Source organism: Balaenoptera borealis, assembly GCF_965194805.1.
Source record: "Balaenoptera borealis genome assembly, chromosome: 1".
Lineage (NCBI taxonomy): Eukaryota > Metazoa > Chordata > Mammalia > Artiodactyla > Balaenopteridae > Balaenoptera > Balaenoptera borealis.
Window position 1 is genome coordinate 97,919,927 of NC_138860.1, and position 25,101 is coordinate 97,945,027.

Sequence of the window (25,101 nt, forward strand, 5' to 3'; positions counted from 1 at the left end):
CTCCAGCTCCTGCCCCCTCCACCCCCGTGTGCATGCATCCCCATCTGGTACACAATTACGTCACACTCACCCCTCCTTAGGCCTCCAACCCCTCCCCCACCATCCCTACTCTCAGCTGATGACCTTGCTGCCTACTTCACAGAGAAAAATGACCCAATGAGAAGAAAGCTCCCACAGTGAGAATATCCTCGCCACCGCTTCTCAGCTGCCAGCATCTGTGCCACAGGCTGGCCCATCCCTCCTGCTCCTACGGGGACAGTGTGTGCTCCAAGCTAAGACCAACTCCTCCACCTGGGCACTGGGTCCCATCTCTCCTGCTTATTCAAGGACTTTGCTTCCCTCCTCTCCTATAGCATCAATTTCCCTCTCTTTTTTGGATTTTTAAAAAAAGTGTACAGTTCAATGGTTTTTAGTATATCACAGAGGTGCACAGCGCTCCCACAATCAATTCTGGAACATCTTCATCATCCCAAAACAAAAGCCCATACCGTTAACAGTTACTCCCCATTTCTCCCCCAACCTCCCCACAAGCGACCACTAATCTGTTTTCTGTCTCTACAGAATCACCTATTCTGGACATTTTATATAAACAGAATCACACAATATGTGGTCTTTTGTGACCGGCTTCTTTCCCTCAGCATAATGTCTTCAAGGATGAATTCATCCATATTGTGGCACGTACTTCATTCCTTTGTATGGCCAGCTAACATTCCATCGTATGAACATACTACCTTTTATTTTTCCATTCATCAGTTGATGGACATTTGAGTTGTGTCTACTTTTGGCTATTATGAACAATGCTGCTATGAACACTTGCGCACAAATTTTTGAACATATGTTTTCAGTTCTCTTGGATATGCGCCTAGGAGTGGAGTTGCTGGGTCATACGCTAACTTTGTGTAACCTTCTGAGGAACTGCGAGACTGTTCCAAAGCGGCTGCACCATTTTACATTCCCACCAGCAATGTATGATGGATTACTTTTATCATCATATGAAATTCTGAAATAACACCTTTGATCCCATGGTCCTCTCTGGTTACCACCCCATTTCCTGTTCCTCTGCTCCCCTTACAGCAAAATTCCTGAAAATCAGTGGTCTTCATTACTTGCCTCCAGTTCCTCCCCTCCCATTTTCCCTTGAACCCACTGTTACTAGACTTTGTCCCCAGCATGCCACCAAAACAGCTCTTGTTGAGGTGCCAGTGACCCCCCCTGCTGCCAAGCACATTGGTCATTTCTCAGTCTTCATCACCTGACCTCTTGGCAGCTTTGGACTTGGCTGACCATTCTCTCCTTCTTAGAGCACTTTCTCCACTTGGCCTCTGGGATGAACCTCTCTATCTTGCTCTATCTCTCTCATTTCTCCTCCGCCCTCACTGACTATCTCTCCCCCAGCCTCTAAACACTGGGACCCCAGTGTTCAGTGTTTAGTCCTCTTCTCTACGTTCACTATGTGACTGTAACCAGTCCATGACTTTAAATTCTCAGACTCCCAAATTTATACTTCCACGCGACCTCCAGACTCATCTATCCAACCACCCACTCAGCTTCTCCACTTGGATATCTCTTAGATGTTTTAGACCCGCCATGTTCAAAACAGTACTCTCGGTATTCCTCACCAAACCTGCGCCGCCCAAACACATCCTCCTGGTCGCTCAGGCAAAAGGCCTTGCGGTCATCCTTGTCACCCTCTCTCTCACATCTCACATCCAATCCAGCAGCAAATCCTGTTGACTCTGCTTTCTGAATATAGCCTCAATCTGACCACTTCTCATCTCTTCCATTGACATCACCTGGGCTCCAGCCAGTCCCCTCCCACCTGGATGAATTCTAGCACCTGGATGGAGGCTTCTCCCTAGTCTACCCTTGCTCCCTCAGATTCTCAATGGCAACCAGACTGATCCTGGGAAGACGGAAGTCAGATCATGTCACTCCTCTGCTCAGAACTGTCCAATGGCCCCCATTTCACCCCAAGGAAACACCAGAGTCCTTACCTGGCCTACAGGACCCTCCTGGTCTGGCTCCCCACTGGTCCCGTGGCCACAGGTCCTATCTTTCTCCCCTCCCGCTCCAGCCACAACAGCCTCTTTGAGAATGACAGACACGTACAAACTTAAGGGCTCTTCATTTATTGTTCTCTCTGTTTAGAATGGGATGTGCTACTTCCAAATATCCACATGGACTGCCCCCTCACCTCCATCGAGTCTTCACTCCAATATCACTTTCTCGGGGAGGCCTTCCTTGAGCACACTAGCTAAGCAAAACTCTCCCCGGTGCCCCGAATCCTTCTTTCTCTGCTTTATTTTTCTCCTTAGCAACACCATCCAACAACTCCTTTGTCTTACATTATCTGTCTCCTGTTACTAAAATATAAGCTCCAACAGCGCCAGAAAGTTTATCTGCTTTGTTCACTGCTGGATCCCAGAACCCACAGCAGTGCCAGAACATAACAGGAATTCAATGAACCTTTATTGAATGAAGAAATAAATAAATGATGGTCATTCAGGTTGTTTTCACTCTTTTGCTACTAAAACAAATGCTGCAATGACCAATATTATGCACAGATCATTTTGTGGGTGAGTACATCTGTAGGACAAATACCTAGAAGTGGAATTGCTGGGCCAAGGGACGTGAACAGTTGTAATTTTGATAAATATTCCCTGGAAGTTTTGGTGGTTACAAAATCTATCATAATCCATTTTATATTGAGCAAATCACATGGTTAGTCGTATGGTACCCCATAGCGACTCGCGTTTTAACTGGATGGAAAGAATAATTCAGAAAGAAGTAGCCCAAGGAATTTAAGAAGTTCGTTAGCCATTAACATGAGCTACTGTCCCATCAAAACTGCTAGTGGGTCATCATGGTATCCTGGCCACACTGCATTCATCACACTTAATAACTGCTTGAAGGCATGGACTGAGAGCCCAGGTCCTCTAGCTTGGATTATTTCTGATGTTGGAAGACTTTATAGGAGGGGGCATCTTCCTGCTTATTCAGCATACCCATGGAGGGCCTATGCTTCTTTCAGGTAGATTCTGAGATGCCCTGGCCAAAAATCTGCTTGGACTGTCCATGGCTGCCAAACGGCATGACCCCTGGTGATGTCATTTACATTGTGGTCGATATGAATGGAGCAGTGCACAGGCTGGGCAGCTGTGTGCAGTGACCCTGGCACTCTACAGCACTATACTAGAGCCAGGACTTGAAATGGCTCCCGGGTTGCTCATATCTCACCAATCCCATGCTGAAACAGTCCCAGCTCTGCAACAGTAGCTTGCCATGTATGGACAGTCAGACATTTGTGTCTGAGAATGGGTCCACACTTTTTGCAGATGACTTGGAAGGATTTGTAAACAGGAACTTCACCCCAGCCATCACCATTGGGCCTCACCTGCCTAAAACAAATGGTGACACAGGCTGTGAAGGAGATCCTTGATGGAGGGGTTTGGCCTCTGACGCCCTCAAGCCTCCCCTTCCCTGCTCAATACATCCCTCCAGGGTCAAGGGCAGGAGCTGCCCCATGGCACTGCTCAGTGGACAAGGTCTCAAGATGGGCCCCACAGGCTCTATCCATACCTGAAGGTCACAAGAGCTAGATGGACCAGGGACCACACCTGCTGGTTCTTGGTGACCTGGCTCCTCTAGGGCCTTCTGGATTTGATTTAAGTTTCACCTCATGAAGACGCGGGGCCTCTGCAAATGCTAAAGTGGAACCACACTGTTTCCTGAACATCCAGGAAAAGCTTTGGGAAAGGAGCGCCCCTGTTATTCAAAGTGTACATCAACCTTTTTGCATCCACCTGATTGGCAAAAATTGCAGTGTAACACATGTGGAGCAACTGGGTCTCTCATATACAACTGATGGGAGTGTTAATATTGATAGATGCAACCACTTTGGAGAGCAACTCGGCCAACACCTAGTAAAACTGAAGACACACATACCCTTTAAGATGGCAATTCCTCTCCAAAACATATACGCCTGAGAGAAACGTGTGCACATGAAGACCTGTGTCATAATGTTTATTAGCATTATTAGCAATGGTGAGAACCGGACACAACTTAAATGACCATCAACTAGAGAATGAATAAATAAATTTTAGTTTAGTGGCCCAGTGGAATACAATACAGCCATGAAAACGGATGCACTAGAGCTCCATTTATCAATATAGCTAAAATCTCAAAAAAGAGTGTTTAGCAAAAATAAAAGCAAGTTGCAGAAGGTTGCATATAATACAAAAAAGATTAAAAGTATGCACATATGCTATATCTTGTTTAAGTATACACATATATGTATTACAAAATTTAAAAAATGTATTATCAGGTTAAACTCCAAATTCAAGATAGTGGTTATTTTAGGGAAGGGAAGAGAATGGGATGAGGGCCGGCTACACAGGCACTTTTATGACATCTGTAATATTTTATTTCTTAAGAATGTTTATTATATTATTATATGTGTGTTTATATGTCTGAGATGTTTCACTTAAAAAAATGTTTTAAAGAGTGTCTGAATCAGAAGGGGAGCAGTATTGTGTGTGCTGGGACTGGCAACTGATCTTATGAATCGGTTCCACTGACTTCTGAGTTAAGTACCAGGCTCTCTTAGCACCACCCAGCGGACCATTTGGAGACCTGTGTGAATCTCCATGTTTATTAACATCTCCAGAGTATATAATTTTCTCATAAAGCTCAATAAAGTATAACGGAAAGACTCAAGTGAACACATTAGACTGATCACGGTTCTAGAAATACAGTTGAATTCATTCGTAAAAACCATCGGCTTTCATCTCACGGCTGTTTTGCCCCAAAGAAACCAGGTTTGCATTTTTCTCTTCTTTGTCAGACATCACATGTTCACAACAACCCTACCCCAGCCAAGTGGCTCGGTAGTCACACTCATGCCTCGTGAGATCACTAAGTGCTCCATAGAGCGGACTTCCGTGCTTGTTCACGTAGAAACCTAGGGTGTTACATCCAAGAACGCTGAGGGCCCATATGCTCTGTCCAGTGGATATGGAGGGGTCTGTGTCCTGCCCATTGCTACCCACCTCCCCCACCCCCAAACATCAGGAGCTGTTTGCAGCTGCAGAGCAGGGGAATTGGGAGGGAACGGGGATTTCAAACACCACTAGATCTGGATTCTTCTCCCTGTGCCATTTGTATGAACTTTCTGTGTAAGCATTAATGCGTGTGTGTATGTGTGTATGGGTGTGTGTGTGCGTGCACACATGAGTGAGATGGCACTACTGAGGGACAGTGTTGAGGGCCTTAAGCTGGCCTGGCAGGGTTCTGACCCTGTGCCTGTGGACTGGAGCCTCACCAGGCCCCTGATGTTGCTTACTGATCAGCTGGCATTTGGAGGTGGACTTCCCAGCCTGCCTGCTGGGGCGACTAATGTACTTTGCTTAGGGTTACATTGAAGGGCATGCCGTTTCTGCCTCTGAAATTCTCTTATTCCTCAGTGGACTGGCTCATGCCAGCTGTGCCCAGTGGTCTGGAGGGCAACAGAGAGGCAGGGCCACCTGGTGGGCAGAGACCATGCTTAGGAAACTGGCTGTTTCCATTTTCCTAAGGAGTATAGGTGTCCACCTTCAGGACACCATGCACCACGGTCCTGCTCATCCCTCACTGGGCTACTGGGAGGATCTAATGAGAGATGTGGATAGCTTTGGTAAGGGTAAAATGTCTACCCACGTGCTCTTTTATCTTTAATAAGATAGTAACCTCATTCCCCTGATTGGGGTACAATTTGGGATTCCCAGGGAGCTTTCTTCTCTTAGGCATCTCCTTGGTTCCTGCTGTCACAGATCCACTCAGTGAAACCGCGCCCTCCCCCCAACAACCTGAGCCAAAACTGACTTCACACCATGGCCCCAAGCACGCCCAGCGCTTTTCCACACTCTCGCTCATACAGTTCTTTTGACTGCAACGTCCTACTGCCGCCCACTGAAATCCTATGTGCTCCCTGAGGCTCGTTTCAGATATCATCTCCTCCCTGAAGTGTCTTCTGATTTCACCCATATTGATGTGGTGTCCCTGCCCTGTCGCTCTCCTTGGAACCACACGGGCAGGGCCCATGCCCGCTTCCCTGGTGCCTCCCTCCAGCGCCCACCACAGTGCCCGCCGCACAGCGCGTCCTCAGGCAGTGTTAAACTGCGTGAAGCAGACGAGGCCCAGAAGAGCTGTCCGTGTTCCTGGGGAGCCCGAGACCCTTACCTTGGGAGTGAACATGTGTAGGATGCCGTCGACGGCCCCCCGCAGCAGCAGCCCCCGGACCAGGAAGCAGGCCAGCACCACGTAGGGAAAGAGGGAGCTGAAATACATCACCTGCAGAGAGGACAGGGACCCACTGTGGGCCAGAGCCCCTCCTGCGGCTGGCACCCGCCTCCCTGCTCGCAGCTGGGGTACACGCGCCTCCTCTGATGGCAGCAGAAAGCAGAGCCCCGGGACCCCTGGGCACGGGGCCAAACCCACTGCACGTCTGGCATCGAGCCAAGGCAGAAGCAGCCACACAGACAAGCTGGAGTCAGCATGGCTGTGCCTGAGGCTTGTTTTCTCCTTTCAAGGGCTGGTGGGGCTGGGTTCGCGGCCTCCGCGCCCCCAAGGGCCGCCAAGGGGGCGAGGAACCCTTTGCTCCCCGCTCTTCATTTTTTCATATCTCATGCCTGCTTTTCTGTCCCTGACTCCAGTGGACCCCCGCAGGATCTCCCCTGTCCTTAGAGCTCCTTTGACAGAAGGCATCCAGGAGGTTATAGGCACGGCTCCCAAGCAAAAGCATCAGAAGAAGGTCCTGCCTCTTGTGATTATAAATTAAATGCTACTTTCTAGCACATGCATTTCTTGAACATTTCTATATCTCCATGGGCCTGGCACAGAGCCTCCCACAAAGGAGATGCTTACAAAAAGTTTGCTGCACTGAAACAAACCAAGAAGGCTGTTCAGGGAGGATGGTGTAAGGTTAAAAGCACGCAGGTCCAGAGCTAGACAACCTGAGTTCTGATCCTGACTACCATTTTCCAACCACATGACCTTGAGCTATTTATTTAACCTCGGGGTGCCTCCATTTCCTCATCTATAAAGTGGGTAAAATAACTCCTAACTCCTAAGATTGTTGTGGCCCAAATGCACTCATACATGTGGCAGTGCCTGATCAGTGCCATGAAGTGCCAGCTACTATTTTGGCCTTTGGACAGAGAAGAGGTGGTGCCTGAGACCACGCTACCTTTCCAGGGCTTAGCTTCCCTGCTCATCAAATCCACCACAGAGCCTGGAGCCTCAGACAGACAGACAGCCAGGATTCTAGTTCCAGCCCTGGGGCTGACTGGCTGCCTGATCTCAGGTGAGATATTTCCCCCCACCTCTGGAACCTCAGTTTCTTCGTCTGTAAAATGGGTGGATTGGGCTATAGGATCTCTAACATCTTTTCCAGCCCTGGCAGTCCACGAATACTGACACATGACAAAGAAGAAAGTGCCCTTATTTGAAGGGAATCTGACCTACTGGGAGAAGGTGTGTGTGGGGCTTGGCTGGTCTGCACCCTCAGAGGCCCCCAAATCCCCCTTCACTCACAGTACCCACCCGTTCACAGAGCCCATCAGTTGTAGATACATTGAGCTGTTGGTTTTCACCAAAAACTGCTGAGCAGGCTCTTCTAGGGTTCTTGCTAGGGAAGCTGAAGGGCTAGGGTCTAGCCGAATGTCCTAGCTCAGTACTCCTGGTTTTCCTTCTCTTTAAAGTCTGTGGGAGCAACCCGGAGTTATCTGAGCACAGAGGCAGCTGGGGTCAAGGCAGTGATTTTCCACAAGCCCATCCCTGGCGGGCTGTCCACAGGGAACAATACTGTGGCTATGACGCTCCCATCACCTCCTCAGGGGCCTGTGTCCTCATCCTGAGCCATCCAGAGGCCAAGCCCACCCAAAGAACCCTGCAGGGGCGACCCAGAGTTCTCCACCACTGCCTTCCACACTTTTCTGTGGCACCCCTTCACCCGTGTAGGTGTGGGTGCCCCCCCCACCACTCACCTTCCCCGAGGACTGGATGCCCTTGACGACGGCCATGCCCACGATGCTCCAGGCCACGAGGAGACACAGGGTCATCTTCCAGTTGAGGCCCCCACTCTCTGAGATGGAGTTGGAGATGTCCAGTGCCTCTCGGTACCAGAAGTAGGTAGTGGCCGAGCTCTTCTCACACTCTGGTTCCACCACTGAAACGGCAGCAAAGGCCACAGGGTCTCGGTGGAGGGGCCCGTGGGACCACCTCCTCCACTTGACCCCCACCCAGGGCAGCTGAGCATGGGCAGCAGGGAAGAATGATATTGTTCTGGGTTAGCCAGGATCTGCCAGACCCTGAGGACTCCTGGGATCCCAAGGGGCCTGGGAGGCTTCAGGATACACTGATCTGACTGAATTCCCACTCATGTCATCCCCCTGCGCACATCCATCCATGGAGGGCAGGAAAGATTAGGCAGAACTGGCCTCAAGTTCCTTGGGAACGGTTCTGAGCGAGGAGCTGGAGACCTGCATTCTCATCCTTGATCCTTGGTTAAATCAGTGGTGTGACCATGGGAAAGTTGTTTCTGGGCCTCAGTTTACCCATCTGTGGGTGGGATAAGTCAGCCAGCCCTTTAGGGGACTGGCATGCAAATTAAGGTTGTTTCCAGATCGGATGGTATTAGAGTAACCTAGGGTAGTTAATAATAACTAAACAAAAGTCACAATCTCCAGAGTTATACCTACACTCACTATTTCATTCAATCCCTGTAAGAACTCTGTGGGATAGGCTGGCAAGAGATCATCAGAAGGGGAAATGAGGATCAGAGAGGGTAGGTGGCTTATCCAAGGTGACACAGCAAGTCAATGAAATCCCAAATCTGTGCCTTAGCCTCTTAGGCTCCTTCAACTCCTTCCTGGGACAGAGCTGGCTGGAATCCCCAGGTGGGTTCCTCAGAAGAACCATACTTGCCTGCCACGGTCCCATTCCTGGCAACAGGGCACTCACTCCAGGGCAGCGGGTACTGGAAAGACTTGAAGAAATAGAAGATGCTCCACCCGATGATCACATTATAGTACAGCCCAACAAAGAGGCAGACCTGCAGACGGGGGTCCATGGGGGTCACAGAGGCTACAGGCAACTCCATCCCCACGCGCCTCCCCACGCACAGCCTTGGAGGAGGGGGAGGAGGGATGGGATGATGGGACAGTGGCAGCTGAGGGTCTGCTCCTAATCCTCCACTCATCTGCTATTTGGGGAATCCACAGAGGAATGTTTCAGATATTAAAGTTCTCTCCTTTAAGCAGTAAACTCTTAAAATGTTAATCCTCTCCAGTTTGAAATTCTTCTAAGACGCCTGAAGCACTTCCCCATCATTTCCTGATGACTCAGGATTACAATTCCAGAGCTGCCCTCCAGGGCTATGGAGGCATGTACAGCTACTGCCGCTACAGTAAATGGCCCCAGACTGCTGCGCTTTTTGAGGTTTTGTAAATGCTTCTTATTGGCTTCCTATGTCTTTCCTTCTCTCGGGATGCTACTTTCTCTTTGGTACTCTCAGCAGTCTGCTTCTAGAAAGACATCACTTCTCGTTCTTGGAAACATGATAACCAACCTTGGTAGAATTGTATTTAAAATAGGAGCACGTGGATTCTGACTGAGGGTTCAAGGAGTTTCTTTGAAAGCAATGCTTTTACATGCAGAGATTTGCTGCATCCACTTTGGATGTCAAGAGATCCCTTCTATCTTCAGGGGCACGGCTATATGATGCATCAGTGACACTGCTGGGCAGTGTGAGAGCTGAGAGCCCCTTGCTTTATTAATCTCACCTAAGCCCGGGTATGCACAAGCAGACACTCCTACAGCACACCTTATGTGGAATACAGAAGGAGAGACACCCACTACCTTTACTTGGATGCTTTTAGTCCAAGGGGCAGACCATTCACACTCATGCATATACACCCGGCCAGCCCCAGCAGAGGGTGCTGTATTCAGCCATGTCAACCTGTGTAGAGGTGATCTCTCCCAGTCTCTGAGTGAGGCAGGTTTGGGCTGGCCCTGCTGCCGGGGCTGACAGATCCTCAGTCCCTTCCAGAAGCAGATTCCAGTTTTTATCCCAGGTGTGAGCATGGGCACCTGTGGGCTTTGCCCTTAAGGGAGGCTCGGTTTCCTCACCTAGAAAGCTAAGCAGGGCCTCATCTGCTGCCCCGTGGATCAGCCTGAAGCTCTCATGGAGTTCCCCATCCAGGCCAGTGGGGTCTCCCTGTCTCCCATTGTTCCAAAGCCTCACCCCTCCTCGGTCAGCCCCAGGCTCCTGAGTCCTTCTCCCGGTCTGCTCATGCGCACAGCAAACTGGCAAGGAGACGCCATACCCCAGGGCTGCCTTTTCTCGTGCCACCCACTTACCCAAATAAAATACTCTTTGACCCAGGAAAAAGGATGGGCCTCCCTCACAGAGAGCTGATGGGCTGGTAAGCAGAGAGGGGAATCTGGAATGGTCCACATGTCCCCAGAGAACTCTGGCGGAGATGTCCCAGGCCTTTCCTCCTTCATAATAATCCCAAATATTAGACCATCAGAGAGTGGTGCCAACTTTCGGTTTAGGAAATATGTGGCCCTGAGACACCAGCTGGATGCAATTCTCATGATGAGGGTCTCCCTCCCTGCCCTCACCCCCGCCCAGGACTCTGGTCTGTAAACCCTGTGCCCAAGAACAGCCCCTCTGCCTCCTGGCTAGTGCCCACCACCAGCCCCCGACTCACTATGCAGCTGGAGAAGCCGATGCCGCCCAGGCGGGGGCACACATAGTGCCACACGCCGATGCTGCCGCGGCGGATCCTCTGGCCCACAGCCAGCTCCAGGAAGAAGAGCGGGATCCCAATGATGATCAGCAGCACCAGGTAGGGCACCAGGTAGGCACCTGGGGAGGAGGGAGGGATGTCGGAGGGTGTCTGCAGCACAGCAGCAGGGCAAGGGAGGGGTGGCAGCCAGGCCCTACAGCATCGGCCACATCTCCAATCGCCCTCAGACTGTCACCAGTCCCTGTGCTCCTCCAGGAATGGTCTGGCTCACACGTGCGACCTACCACACACTGGCCGCCCAGACCTCCTTCTAGCCCTTGGCTCCCCTGACCCGAAACACTAAAGGAGGATCCAGATGTATGTCAATGCCTCCCACTCACGAGGCTAGACTCAGAGACAGACACAGCCACCTCCTGACATACTCTGTGGACACCTGTTCCCCCAACATGTGCCCAAACTGCCAATGAGTCCAGAGGGTCGGGCATCTCCGGGGAGCACGACCCGGCACTTGGCAACAGTCAGCTGTTATCTACTCTGTACCAGGTGTGTGCAGTGGGGAGATCAGGGCAACAGAAGGCACAGACGCTATCCCAAGAGAGCTGCGGGACCCTCAGGTTCACACGAGCAATGTCAGTGCATGCACACACATCACACACGGCCAACTGAGCACATGTGTCCTGAGGGAGGGGTGTGAGTCCCATGGAGCTAATCAGGAGAGGCTTCCAGGTGAGCAACCTCCCACACCTCACATAACGGCATCTAACTCGTTAAACACACAGGTGCACAGGGTCACATGCACACATAAATTCCACTTGTCACTAACAACCTGCTGTATCACGATCCTAAAAGGAGGAGGGCCTGAAGGACCCCTGGCTCTGTCTTTTAACCTAGTTCTGTCTCTTGGTCTCTGGCTCAGGGAAGCAGAAGAGGAGAGAAGTGATCTGCAGGAAAGGACAGGGACACATCTCCCTGCACATCTTGCCCGACCTGAGGACTTGCGGGTGAAATACAAAACCCGGGAGGCTGTGTGACATGTCTATACATGTCTCGCTTCTTGCAAACCCCAAGGTTATCCCTGGGCCTTGAAAGACCATCTCGATCTCAGCCTGTTGAGATGCACACTGAGTAGGGGTTGAGATCCAGACCACGGAGCCAGACCTCCTGGGCCTGAATTCTGGCTTTGCCACTTACTAGCTGTGTGACTTTGGGCAAATTACTTGATCTCTCTGCGCCACTGTTCTGCCATCTATGTAAAGAGGATGAAAATATTAAGTAGAACCATATGAAATTGCTGATATTTGATCATTTTTGACTTATGAAAATGGCCATTTCATATGCTTCAACTGTATACCTACTGCACAGGGCTGTTGTGAGGATTAAATGAGTGACTTACCCATAGTAAGCACCTGATGACCATTTGCCTCCTTCTCATAAAAATAAAGAGAAAAAAAAAGCAAACTGAGAGGATGCAGAATAAACTGTCAACATCTGGTAGAGCTAGGCAGAGTTCCAGAGTTTCCATCCAAAATTAAGTAATTTTGACTGGATCACCCAGGGCTCAAAACCAGAGTTTTGACTCTCAGACCAACCATCTCCTTCCTGTGATAATTTGCCTCCTTCCAAAAAACATTTAAGATGACTTACTATAAAAACGGTAAAATATTGGAGAGTTAAAGGTAGAGATAAAGAGGGATTCCAGGAGTCAGAAAGGATGGGAAAATGAAGGTAGGAACATGGGATGGGGAGCTCAGAGTCCTGAGACCCGACAACGCTTTTCTTCCAGGGGTGTTCGTGATGTCTGGTGCCGTGGCAACTGTCTGGTGACACTGGAAACGAACAGACTTTGGCAAGAACACTGCCCGGGGGAGCGGGGGCGCGGGCAGAATGTGTGGTGGGGAGAAGGACTCTGATTCAGCATCAGGGCTCAGGCAGACTGATTATCTCGGCCACAAAGGACAAGGTTGGAGGTTGCCAGCCAGAGTCCCCAAATGCAACGTGTCCTCCAAAGTTGTTTCGGGTACTCTGAGCTCTTAACATCTCACCGCACTTAAGGGAACCACACACTTCCATTTGTATCTTTGCTTTGGGCTGGTCTTGTATCAACTCAGCGACCTGGGCCTGGCCATGCCATACAGACTGAAAGCTCTGATTGGCAGTTATTTATTGGGGGAGAAAAAAAAAGATCCTTCAAAGCAAGGAGAGCATAGAGGGAATAGACTGTGCCCTGGTGGCAAGACGGAAGTTTCTGGCCTAAGTCAGGTGGGCATTCTCACTCCCTGCCCTTCACTAGAAACTGCAAAGGAGGGGAAGCCTCCAGCCAGACTCTGTCTTCTGGACCAGGGAGAGTGTCCCGGAGAGGAGGGAGGGTCCCTGAATAGGGCTCCATCACTGGGAGGAGAGTCCCACGGGGCAGCGAGGGAGGCAGCAGGGTTAAAATGCCTGCAAAGCTGCGGCCACACCTTCAGGCTGGAGTGTGGCGGTGCCAGGGCACAGGGACTCAGGGGCATGAAAGCTCTCTTCTGACTCAAATCACTTTCCCAGGACCAGAGGTCTGAGCTTGGAAGCGTCATTGTTTTCAGTCCATTGGGTTTTGCCTTGCTCATTTTTGGTTAGTTTCCCCCTGGTTTCAAAGCAAGTTGCCTTCGGAACTTTCTAGCCTGCATTCAGGTGCTGGGGGATAAGGCCTGGGGGCTTCTACCCACCCTGGGAGCTAGAAGTAGTGAGTAGAAGGGGTTTGATACCACGGGCAGGATCCTCTGGGGGGACTGAAACTCAGGGGGCAGCATGAGGACCCTTCCTACCTGGGAGGCTGCGGGTATAGTGATTAAGTGCTCAGGCTCTGGGGCCAAGCCGTCCAGGTTTGAATCCTGACTTTATCACTAGCTGTGTGACCTTGAGCAAGTGATCTAACCTCTCTGTGCCTGTTTTGCGGTTTCTAAAGTGAGGATGAGAATAGCTCTTCCTCACATAGGCTTTTTGGGAGGATATGATGGTTGAACCATATGAAATTGGTGCTTTGGCTGTTCCAAGACACTCACATGTCAGCAGTTTCATGTATTTCAGCCTAATATCCAAGAAGTGCTTACAACACTGCCCAGCAGTTATACGCATTTAGTAACAATGGCCAATAGTTACTGTGTCAGATACAGTGGTAAGCATTCTACATGTAAAGCTCGTTTAATTCTCCCAACTATCCTGTGAGGCAGGAACTACTATTATTCCCATTTTACAAATGCAGAACAGCAAGGCACAGAGAAATTAAGCAACTTGCACAGGGTCCCAGTGGCTGCACTGGGATTTGAACCCAGGCTGTCTAGGGCCAGAGCCCACATTCTTATCATCACGCCTGCAGCCTCCTGAGAGCTGTTAGCCCTTAGCTATTCCTGGGGAGTCTCACTCTGGAGTTCTGAGCTCCAACCTACGAGGGCTCTGGTTCCGCCTCACAAAGGGGTGTTTCTTTTCTCCCCTCAGCCCAGCTCATTTGCAGGGCACCCCCAGGGCAAGCAGGGCTGCCGCTTACCTCCTCCATTCTTCTGGCACAGGTAGGGGAACCTCCAGATGTTGCCAAGGCCCACAGAGAAGCCGATCTGGGCCAGGATGTACTGCAGCTTGCTGTTCCAGGCCGGCCGGTCCTCCACATCCAGCTCCCCCTCCGCCACCTTCCGCTTGCCGCCTGCTTCTCCGGCCACATTCAGGATGCTCTGCTTATAATCCACAGGCTCCTCAAGGGCCAGCAGGTCGGCCACCGACTCCGTGACATGCTCACTACTGTGCTCGCGCTGGGTCACCTTGCTGTTCTTCGGCATTGGGCCACCCGGGCGACGCAGCCCTGCTCCGCAGCACGCAGAGAAGGTGGGGCTCGGCTGCTGTCAGCTCCTTCTCATGCAGGGACCTCTGAAACCAGATGAGCAGGAGAGGATTAGCTGACCACGCCAGAGAGGTGGGGAGCCCAAGCGGACACGACCCAATCGATTCATCCACTCCCCGTCCCTCGCTCAGAGGCTGGTCAGTGGCCTTGAGCATCGAGCTCGCCTTCCTCCCCATCGAGGTGCCCGCTGAGGAGCTCGAGGTCTGCACACTCAGTTTCCCCACTGGCCTTCTTACCTGAGCATCACCAGAAAGGCCAGCCTAATGGGACGGAAGACGCGACACCATACACCAAACCCAAATAAAGGGCCGTCCACGACAACACTGACCCCTTTCATAACCACAGATCCTAGAATGCTCAAGAACATCCGGAGGGCTCCACGGCCTTCCCCGCCCAGGGCAGCACAGGGTATAGCCAAGTCCTAGCCCTCCTGTGTTCTGTTTAGTCAAATCACCTGGTGGGACCCAGGAAGCCAGCGCCTGCATTCAAAATGCAGTTTTGGGGCCAGTGGCATCATGGGAACTTGTGAGAAACACAGACTCTCAGGCCCACCCCAGACCTACTGAATCATTCTCTGTATTTCTACAAAACCTTTGGTGATTCAGAGGGACACTAATGTTTGGGGGAAAAAAGGCTAGAGCTCTTACCGTGGGGCCCCTGGACACCAGCATCCCAGGCAGGAGCACCGGCCAGGCTCAGCTAAGGATCCTGGCAGCAGAGCCCTAGAGATGTTTGCTCAGTGCCAACAAATCCTGGGTCATCACTCAGCAGTGACATTATCTGAAGGCCACCACAGCCAAGAGCCAGTTCTCCATCCTTCAGTGACAGTTTTACAGCAGATAATGTCTGCACAAGGTGGGCGGGGGAGGCAAAACCCTCCCTACTCCTGCCATTCCCCATCGTGTATCATGCTTTCCCTTAAACAAATAAAGCACCAAGGAAATGAGTCCTTTGAAGGATCCCAACATTCTGCTTGTTTTGAAGCACCTCCTCATTAACGGAAGGTTGGAGGATTTAAAATTAAACCACGTACACCCCGGCCTGCAGTTGCCCTGCATCTTTCTAGGGATGTAAATTATGCGGCTCTGCCATTACTAAGGGGAGGAGCTGCTTCTGTTCTCCTCACACGTGCCACCTGAACTCTTGGGCAAGGTCCCTGTGTAGCAGAAGCCCCTCCTGCTGGGCTTGACCCAGACCTCCTGGCTGACTCCAGCCACAAGGACCTTCAAGGAGACATGGCTGGCCAGATCCCGTTACACATGTAATGAAGCTAGGAGGCCTGGCAGATGGGGACAACTGTCCACCCTGGTCCGCGGGGTTAGCCAGCCCTCCCCAGGCCAGGCCTTGGACCACACAAGCAGGTGACACTTCCCTGCCCTCCTCATCTAAGGGGGACAGTGATTCTTTAGGGACTGTCCCCTTCCACCTCAGGCACAGCCAGGGTCTTGGGCTTTGGAGTGACTGGGACAGAGCCAGCCTGCCTGAAAGACCTCAGAATCCCCTACAAGAAATGTAGCTCTCTGTTGGGACTCAACTTTACAGTGGGTCAGCTGAACACTCCATCATGTCCTGGAGGGTGCTTCAAGGTGGGACTCTGTGTCTGTGGCCCCTCCAGCCCTCAGCCTCCCCCCGGGCGGCTACGGTGCCTGTGCTACAGAAGCCAATGGTGCCCGCAGGAGTTGTGCAAGGGGGAGGCCTGTGTTCTTGCCTGGGCTGCCAGGACAAGCCCCTCCCCCTCCCCAGTCAGTAGGTCCCTGTCCCCAGGCTCTCAAATGGAGAACAAAACCTAAGGCACATGCAGTGGTCGCTTGTCCAGCTACCCCATCTCTCCTCAGCTTACATCAAGAGTTTTATTAAAAACTAGAGCTGGGGAGAAGGGTGAGGGTGGGTCCCTCCTGCAACCACAATCACCAGGTACCTTAGCCCGGAGCCTCTCTGCAGGTACTCAGCCTGCAGCAGGATTTGATCAGAACAACCTGCTGTGAGTTAGATATGACGTACTGTTCATCTTGACACAACTGGAGAAAACCGAGGGGGATTCCTGCAAGTCTGCAGAATTTATCTTGAGGCTGACCAATTAGAGAACATGCTTCCCCATAAATAGATGAGTGAGTGGCAGCTCTGGTCACCAGCATGAGAAGCAGGGGGGAGGGGAGGAAGGCATCATTTTAAACTAAGTGGGCTCAAGGACAAAATGAACACCTTCTGGTAAATCCAGAGAAGGATACCCACAGCAGCATCACGGAAACCATAGGCATCAGCTCAATATGAGCTTCTTCCTCTTTCCCAAGACATCACTGATGTGCACGAACAACCTGCACTGCAGGATGGGGGCCCGGGGTCCTCCTAGGCCATTGGGTTTGCAGGAAGCAAAGTGCCGGTGCAAACTTGCAAGCTGAGACACTGGGCTGGGTTTCAATCATGACTAGAACCGTCTGTGCCCAGTGAATATGCTCATGTGACAGCAGAGTCCAACATTTGGAATATTAAAGTTTGAGGGATCCTAGCAACATTCTCATTTTATATATGAGGAAACTGAGGCCCAGAGAGAGGAAGTGAATTGCCCAAAGCCACTGGGTCAGACTCAGCAAGGGGGGTGGGACACTGGAAGAAGACAGTCGTCTCTCATGGTAAAGGGCAGAAGCTTTGAAGTCAGAGAGGCCTGGGTTTGAGAGCCCATTTCACTCATTCATTCATTCACTTACTCATTCATTGACTTGACATACATTAACTGAGTGCCTTCTCTGTAGCAGGCTCTGTTCCAGGTGTGAGGGATACAGCAGCAAACAAAATAAGCCAAGTGTTTCCTCTTGCAGAGGTTATATTTCTAGTGGAAAGGCCAGATACTAAAGAAAGAAATAAACAGATAAAATAGCCAGTGGTGATTTTTGCTATAAAGACAATAACATGGGGTAGAGAGCGGGGTGGCTTGTGAGCTGGAGGGCTGCTATTTTATGGTCTGGAAAGGCATCTCTGAGGAGGGGACATCTGAGCAGAGGCGTATACATCAGGAGACGTATGTTAAGTGTGTGAGTGAATGAATGAAGTGCCTGTCTGACTTCAAAGCCCCTGCCGTCCGCCCCGGACGCCTCCACCCCACCAACTGTAAAGACGTCAGCTGGTGCCGAGTGAGGGGACAGCCACCTCACTTGAATTAGGCGAGCGTCAGGCTCCCTCTTGGGGGAAAATGTTCTATCTGATGACAGTTCCTGCCTCCCAGGCAGGGCTGCGTGAGGATTCCATGGGCAGATGCATACAAAGTGCCTAGTGCAGGGCCTGGCACCAGGAAGAACCCAAATGACAGAGGCTGCTACCTGGAAGCCTGGTGTTCTTTGCCTTTATTCATTTAAAAATATGTAAGTCCCCCTATTTATATTTTGTTACATAAATGCCGTTTCTCCTCAGGAAAAGCCAAAATGAGTTTGCGGGGGGGAGCGGGGTGGAGGATGGAGAGCATTTTGCAGCACCACCAGCTCAGAGATGTCTTTTTCTGTTAGCGAGAAGTGACAGCACCCTGAGGCTGCTGGCGCAGCACCCTGCGAAGCCCAGGCCCACTCACCTGCCCGAGGGTCAGAGGGAAGCAGGTAAAGGCCATGCGGCGCCAGATCCCGGGCCCAAAGATCAGTAAGGTTATTACTGATAAAAACATGGCCTCATAGTAAAGTCTAGCAGTATTATTACTCAAACTATAGCTCGCGTTTGGAATAGTTTGAAACCATTTAAAAACATGTTTTACACAGTCTACGGGCACAGTATGGGGTGATTCTGCTCCGAAGCCGAACTGCCTGGGTTCGAATCTCAGCTTCGCTCCTTACCAACTGCCGGCCTGGGAAGCTTCTTCACCTTACTGAGCTTGTTTGGTGAGCGTCAGTGAGGAGAGCAGCGCTCACTCTGCAATGTCATGCGGAGGACAGGTTGTACAGGTCTCAGAAGGGGACCGGTCCCCACCAAGCGCTCACAAACGTCACCTCTTCTCATCATCTCGGATTCACAGCCCGGCCCGGGAAGTGAGGCGGACAGCTATGCCCCAGGGTGGGACAGGGCATGGCTCACATCACACAGCTGTCAGCACCCAGGTCTCCCCACTCCTGTGCTCTCTCCGTGCCTTTAAAGGGAAGGTGGCAGCAGCGACTCAGAACAACCCTCGCTCCCTGCACGCACTAGTTCCCTGAAGCCTGGAGGCCGTCTGTGGGGAAAGGTGAGCTTTCAGACCAGGGCCCAGGAATCCAATGTGTACCAGCCAGGGACCCCGAAGCACTGCTGGGGACAAGCACCAGGATCAGAGAAAAGCCAGTGGGGGCAGATTCCTCTCTGCCCCTGCCTTTGCGGACCATGGAGCCAGCTGAGATCCAAGCAGCGGGAGGCTGGCTCAGTGCTGGTCTTGACCAACCACCAGCCAACCGTGCAAATTGGCCCCATCACCCTGACCTCTCTGGACCTCAGTTTCCCTGTGTGTGAAATGAGTTGGTCTGGATGATCTCTGAGGCTCTTTCAGCTCTGCATCTATCCAGGGAGTGCCCCTCCTGCACGTGCGTGTGAGCAAGGTGTGACCAGCCCCAGGCACCAGACACTGCAGGTCCTTGGGCTGGTCTGTCAGGCCACCCTCTGCCAGCTGAGAGCTCACTGGTGCGCTGAGGGGATGCTTTGGCAGCCAACCCAGTCGTACTCAGATCATCGCCCTGTAGTAGTTGGGGGTGGGTTGTAAAGTTGCTTTCCCGAGCAGCGCATCAGTCCATGGTACTCTCGGAAAGGAATGCCTCAATTACTTAAAGCACAATGCAGAGGGGCTCGAATGCCAAGAAAGCCCTTGGTGCCAGATCTGTCACTTAGCAACAGACGCAGCTTACGGCTCAGAATAGCACACGTGAGAGAAGCAGGACCAGGGCGTGAACTGTGAATCTTCTTAAAAAGAGAAAAAAATAGTGCCGCTAGGAGGCAGACAGGTAAAAATGTCTCCTGCCAGAGGACTGATGGCTCCACAGCTTTTCAAGCACAGCGCTCAGCAATTACCCCAAGGGGGTGGCTGTTCACCCTGAAACCAAAGCCAAGCCAGAGGCCCCTCCGCTCCACAGCAGCCAGAGAGGGGGCGGGGGACCCTCTGAGCACCTGCCTCCTGGGGTCGGTAAGTTTGTATCGGATACCTCAAGGGACAAACTCAAGGGAGTCACTGATTTTCCAAGGGAGACCCCCGCGGAGCTAAGTGGACAAGCTGCCATCCTGGGGAAAGAGGAGCCAAGGGGACCACAGACCTCGAGTGCTGGCTTCACTGAGCCCCAGGGGGCGTGCCCAGTTTTGCTGCTCTTGGGTCGGGGGGCTCTGGAGAGGGTGCTGCACATTCGTAAATGCAAACCTCCACCACAGGGAAGCCGTGAGAGCCCCCAGCAGAGGAAAGTCGAGGAGAGCACCCAGCTCCCCGCGCCATACTGCCAAGGTCCAACTCAGGGCTAAGCGGTGGTGAGAAGGAAGCAAGGCCGGGCCCCTTTCTCTCAGGGAACTTGACAGCTTCCTGATTTCCAGGTGACAAGCGGTGGTGGCCCACACAGTTGTCCTAATTACCTCAGAGCCTCTGGGCTTCCACTGAGCCAGAAACAGGTCAGACTGTTATCAGAGACCCAAAATATCCTCCAAATTATTTTTAATTGTCTTATTGGAACCCCTGGCAGTCACCTGGGGCAAACTGCTCCTCATGGACGTGGTGGCCACCCCCCTTGAGTTTTCTCGCCCAGGATGCACAGGCAGGGACCCAGCACCATTCCTGGCTTCTCCCTCCTTCACCCTTTGTGCCCACATCGCAAATTCCTGTCAGTGGGTTCAGATCTGTCCTCTCCCACCCCTCGTGCTCTAGCTCAGAACTTCTCTCCGCTAGAGGCCGGCGACAGGCTCCCAGCTCACTTCTCCTCCATGCCTTTGGAGGCGGCTTCTTGGGTACCATGTCCTCTGCACCCACTGCCAACGCACTGCCCTGGCCAAGACACGCAGCTCCTCCTCTGGGCCCCCTTCCACCTCCCCAGCCCCGGCTCCCCCTTTCCTCCCCTGCCCACCCACCACTCCCCATCCTCTGCCTCCTGGACTTTCTAGTCTTTGAAGGCCCAGCTCGAGGCCCACCGTCTCACCTGTGGCACCTTCCGCAGTTCTCTCAGTAAGAATGAGTATCCCTTTCTCTCTCCTCAGCACGCTCTTTATAAGACTATTTTACACTTTTACCATTTGGCTTTCTAGTATAGCTAGTTGTTTACAGGTCTGAATCCTTTTCTAACCACAAGGCTCCCTGAGGGCAGGACCCGAGGTGTATTCAGCTTTGTGCCCCTCCTGCCTGCCCCGGGCCCAGCAGGGCCTGGCATACCAGACAGAATGTGGTATTTACAGATGCTCCAGGGTCTCTGCCTGCCTACCCTCCAAGAACAACCCGCTTCCTATGTTGAAATCTGAACCACTGCCTTTGCCTTTGAAACAAAGAGGCCGGGGTGAAGAGCTAATAGCTCTGACTAGAGGAGAGGCGGTAAACCTACCAGAAGTCGCCTGCCCAGCCGGGGGCTCTAATCCGGCACAGCCCTCCAGCACATGTCAGGGGGACCCCAGGCCTTGGAAGACAGCTTTCTGTTCCTTATTCATATGGAAAATAGGGAACAGCGCTTACCTACCAATTGCATCTGGTTACCACATGGATAGAAGGAGAAAGAGAAAGAAAAGCTTACTGAGAAGTCAAATCAATAGGATGGTTACTTCTGACTCCATTTCACAGATTTGCTGGGTTTGTGCTGTGGTCTCCTGTCCTTATCCAGATTGACAGCATCTTTGCTTCTGCAAGGCCAAATCCTGGTGACTTAACTACCACACGTGCTCAACAAATATGATACGAATGAAGTGAGTGCGTGAATCAATGAATTAAAGTATTTTGAACTCCCCAAATTTTCTAGGGTCTGATGTAATTTTCCAGCTTCAAATCTTCCCCATTTTCTGACAGGACATTCTGATCCCAAGAGCATCTGATGCCCCAAGCGGCAGTTTAAAGCTAAGGTAAACTAAGAAGCCAGACCGTCGCTCACTGACTTTTTGCCTTTTATAAAGGAGCCATGATTTGTGCCTCCTTTTCTCCACTTTGCAGACAGGATCCACCCTCACCAGAGAGAAATAAACACTGGACGGGCACAGTCTTGGCATGGAGCGTTTCTGAGGCTGGTGGACCATTCCAAACAACAAACAGGCAAAGGAGCCAGTGGAATCTTCTGCCGCCCGTCTCACCTTCCTGCTGCGTTTGCTGAGCGTGTTCTCTGCAGTTGGTGTTTTGTTTTCTTAGTCAAGGAGGAGAGAAAGCAGGAAAAGGGGCAGATGGTCCACAGGGGGAGGAACTGGCACTGGAAAATGTGGGCGGGGCCAGTGCCAACAAAATCTTTTGGTTCAGTTCTACCATGTCATGTGAGGGGGAAACGCACGCCCAGTGGGTGTACAAGCAAGAGCAGTACCACGGCTGCCCCACAGATGCCTGAGCCTTGCACGAGAATTTAGGTTGCTGAGGGCAGAGTGGGGTGGTAATAATGACAATGACAACAGCAGCACATAGGTGATACTTCTTGCGGGCCAACTCCATAGCAGCCACTGTGTTGAGCAGACATTATCTCCTTTAACCCCACCAATAACTGTATGAGGCTGGTGCCACTCTTATCCCCATTTTACAAATGAAGAAGTAGAGGCTCAGAGGGATTAATTACCTATATTTCATTGAACTTAAGATCCTTTGGTGCTGGTACTTTCTTGAACTTACCAGAAAGTGTCCATGGAAGGTTTTTACCCTGCCCCCCCACAACTAGGTCACCACTCCACCTGACCAACAGCCAATCTGAGACGTTGTTGATTGCACATCCTGATTTTAAGATGTGACACTGTGCAAGATTACACACCTTGGAATTGATGAAATACGGCACACAGTCAAACAGTGGAGGCCGGAGGCCCAACCACCAAACAGGATGACTCCAGGATCTCTCAACCACCACACTGTCCCAGAAAGATCATGGGTTTTGGAGCCAGGGAAACCTGGGTCTGAGTTCTGCTGCCACTTACAAGTTGTGAGTCTTTGGGGAAGTACACCTCCTCTTTTGGTTGCAGTTTCTGGACCTGAAAAGATGGGGATGAGGCTCTGACTTCGCAGGGTTGTCATGAGGATAAAATGATATAACGCAGGGGGCACACCATAAACCCACACCAGCTGCCCCTCCTCGTGAGAACATGGGGGAAACGGGTCCAACCAGGAACAGAGGCCCATCCACCCACAGTCCCGAAATGGCCAGGAACTGGTGTGGAACAAGCACGCAGGTACCTGAGGACACGTGGGGCTGGTGGGGGATGCAGGTGACTGATTTCCCACGCCCCTCTTGGGCTGGAGGAGAACGGAGAAACACCCAGAAACTCCCACGAACTAGGGATACTGCTGAAATATGGGACTTTAAAAATTCCTCTCTATATTTTCCCTCCCTCTCTCTCTCCCTCCTGTCCCTTACTTCCTTCAACAGGTATTTACTGAACACTAACTATGCACCAGGCCCTGTCCTAGTACAGCAGAGAACAGAGCAAATAATGTCCCTGCCCTGGGGGACGTATATTCCAGTGCAGAGGACAAATAAAAACCAGACAAATGTGTAATTAATATTGTATATATAGGCATAGACTGTATCCATAGTGGTAACAAATAAATATATAATACAGCAGGGATGGAATGAGGTAGGGATGCTACAATATGTAGGGGAGTTAGGAAAGCAACTCTGATAAAGACCTGATAGTGTGAGAGAATAAGTCATGTGGATATCCTGGGAAAGCATTCAGGGCAGAGGGAACAGAAAGTGCAAAGGCCCTGAGGCAGGAGCAGCAGTTGGTGAGTTCAAGGACTAGAAGGAAGGGCCCTGCGTCTAGTGCATCCTGAGCCAGGGAAGAGTGGGAGGTGCTGAGACAGGAGGATAACTGGCATCCTGAACAGGCAGGACCCGTGGGCCATAGAAAGGAGTTTGGGTTTCCTCTCACGGATAACAGGAAGCTGCTGGCAGTTTTCAAGCAGGGGAGTGACGTCACCCGACTGTTTTTAAATAGATCAGTATAGTACAAATTAAAAAGCACATGGAGGGCTTCCCTGGTGGTGCAGTGGTTAAGAATCTGCCTGCCAATGCAGGGAACACGGGTTCGAGCCCTGGTCTGGGAGGATCCCACATGCCGCGGAGCGACTAAGCCCGCGAGCCACAACTACTGAGCCTGCACGTCTGGAGCCTGTGCTCCGCAACGGGAGAGGCCGCGACGGTGAGAGGCCCGCGCACCGCGATGAAGAGTGGCCCCCGGGGCTTCCCTGGTGGTGCAGTGGTTGAGAATCTGCCTGCTAATGCAGGAGACACGGGTTCGAGCCCTGGTCTGGGAAGATCCCACATGCCACGGAGCAACTGGGCCCGTGAGCCACAATTACTGAGCCTGTGCATCTGGAGCCTGTGCTCCTCAACAAGAGAGACCGCGACAGTGAGAGGCCCATGCACTGTGATGAAGAGTGGTCCCCGCTTGCCACAACTAGAGAAAAGCCCTTGCACAGAAACGAAGACCCAACACAACCAAAAAATGATAATAATAATAATAAATAAATAAATGAAATTAAAAAAAAGAAGAGTGGCCCCCGCTCACCACAACTGGAGAAAGCCCTCGCACAGAAACGGAGACCCAACACAGCCAAAAATAAATATAAGTAAATAAATTAATTTTAAAAAAAAGCACATGGATTGGGAGTTTGAGATTAGCAGGTGCAAACTATTATATAGAATGAATAAACAACAAGGTTCTACTGTATAGCACAGGGAACTATATTCAATATTCTGTGATAAACCATAATGGAAAAGAATATGAAAAAGAATGTGTATATATACATGTATAATCGAATCACTTTGCTGTACAGCAGAAATTAACACAATGTTGTAAATCAGCTATACATCAATAAAATAAATTAAAAAAAAAAAAAAGGAAAAAGTGGGGACGGTAGGTTAGAGATGGTGGTGACCTGGGCTCGCTGTTGGATAAGGTTTAGGTTTTAAAGAGAGAGGGAAACAGAGGACCCCAGGGTGCTGAAGTGCACACAGGCCCCAAACAGAAGATCCATGAGACTGTCCTGATTTGGAAAAAATATTTTTTAAAAATCAGTTGTGAAAATAAAAAGTCCAGGAGCAATGAGTGAATGCCTCACTCCCTTCTTTTCTTATTCATGGGAGGCCCATGGTGGTGACAGATGGGTCCTCACAGCTACTGCCCAAATCCTCTGACCTGGATTTTTTTAAAGCCACTATTTTCTCTTGTCTCAGAGAGAGACAGAAGGAATCAAGGGTGTCCAATTACCTGAGTTACCCACCAGACTGTGAAGAGCACTTGAAGGAATAGTGATCAGAAACCCTTAATTACAGTCCCAACATGATGTCTCTTTCCTGA

At 51.1% G+C, this 25,101-nt stretch overlaps 1 protein-coding gene across 1 annotated transcript in view; it reads right to left on the reverse strand.

The window, feature by feature from the left end:
• Nucleotides 1-25,101, reverse strand: part of SLC6A17 (solute carrier family 6 member 17) — a 50,976-nt gene that overhangs the window by 19,465 nt on the left and 6,410 nt on the right. Inside the window, exons 2-7 of the mRNA XM_082366360.1 lie at nt 17,385-17,504; nt 14,311-14,684; nt 10,752-10,909; nt 8,962-9,088; nt 8,022-8,203; nt 6,217-6,327 (exon numbers count right to left, since the gene is read on the reverse strand). Of these exons, the coding sequence (XP_082222486.1) occupies nt 6,217-6,327; nt 8,022-8,203; nt 8,962-9,088; nt 10,752-10,909; nt 14,311-14,596 (864 nt within the window). The 5' untranslated portion in view covers nt 14,597-14,684; nt 17,385-17,504. The remainder of the gene's footprint in view (nt 1-6,216; nt 6,328-8,021; nt 8,204-8,961; nt 9,089-10,751; nt 10,910-14,310; nt 14,685-17,384; nt 17,505-25,101) is intronic.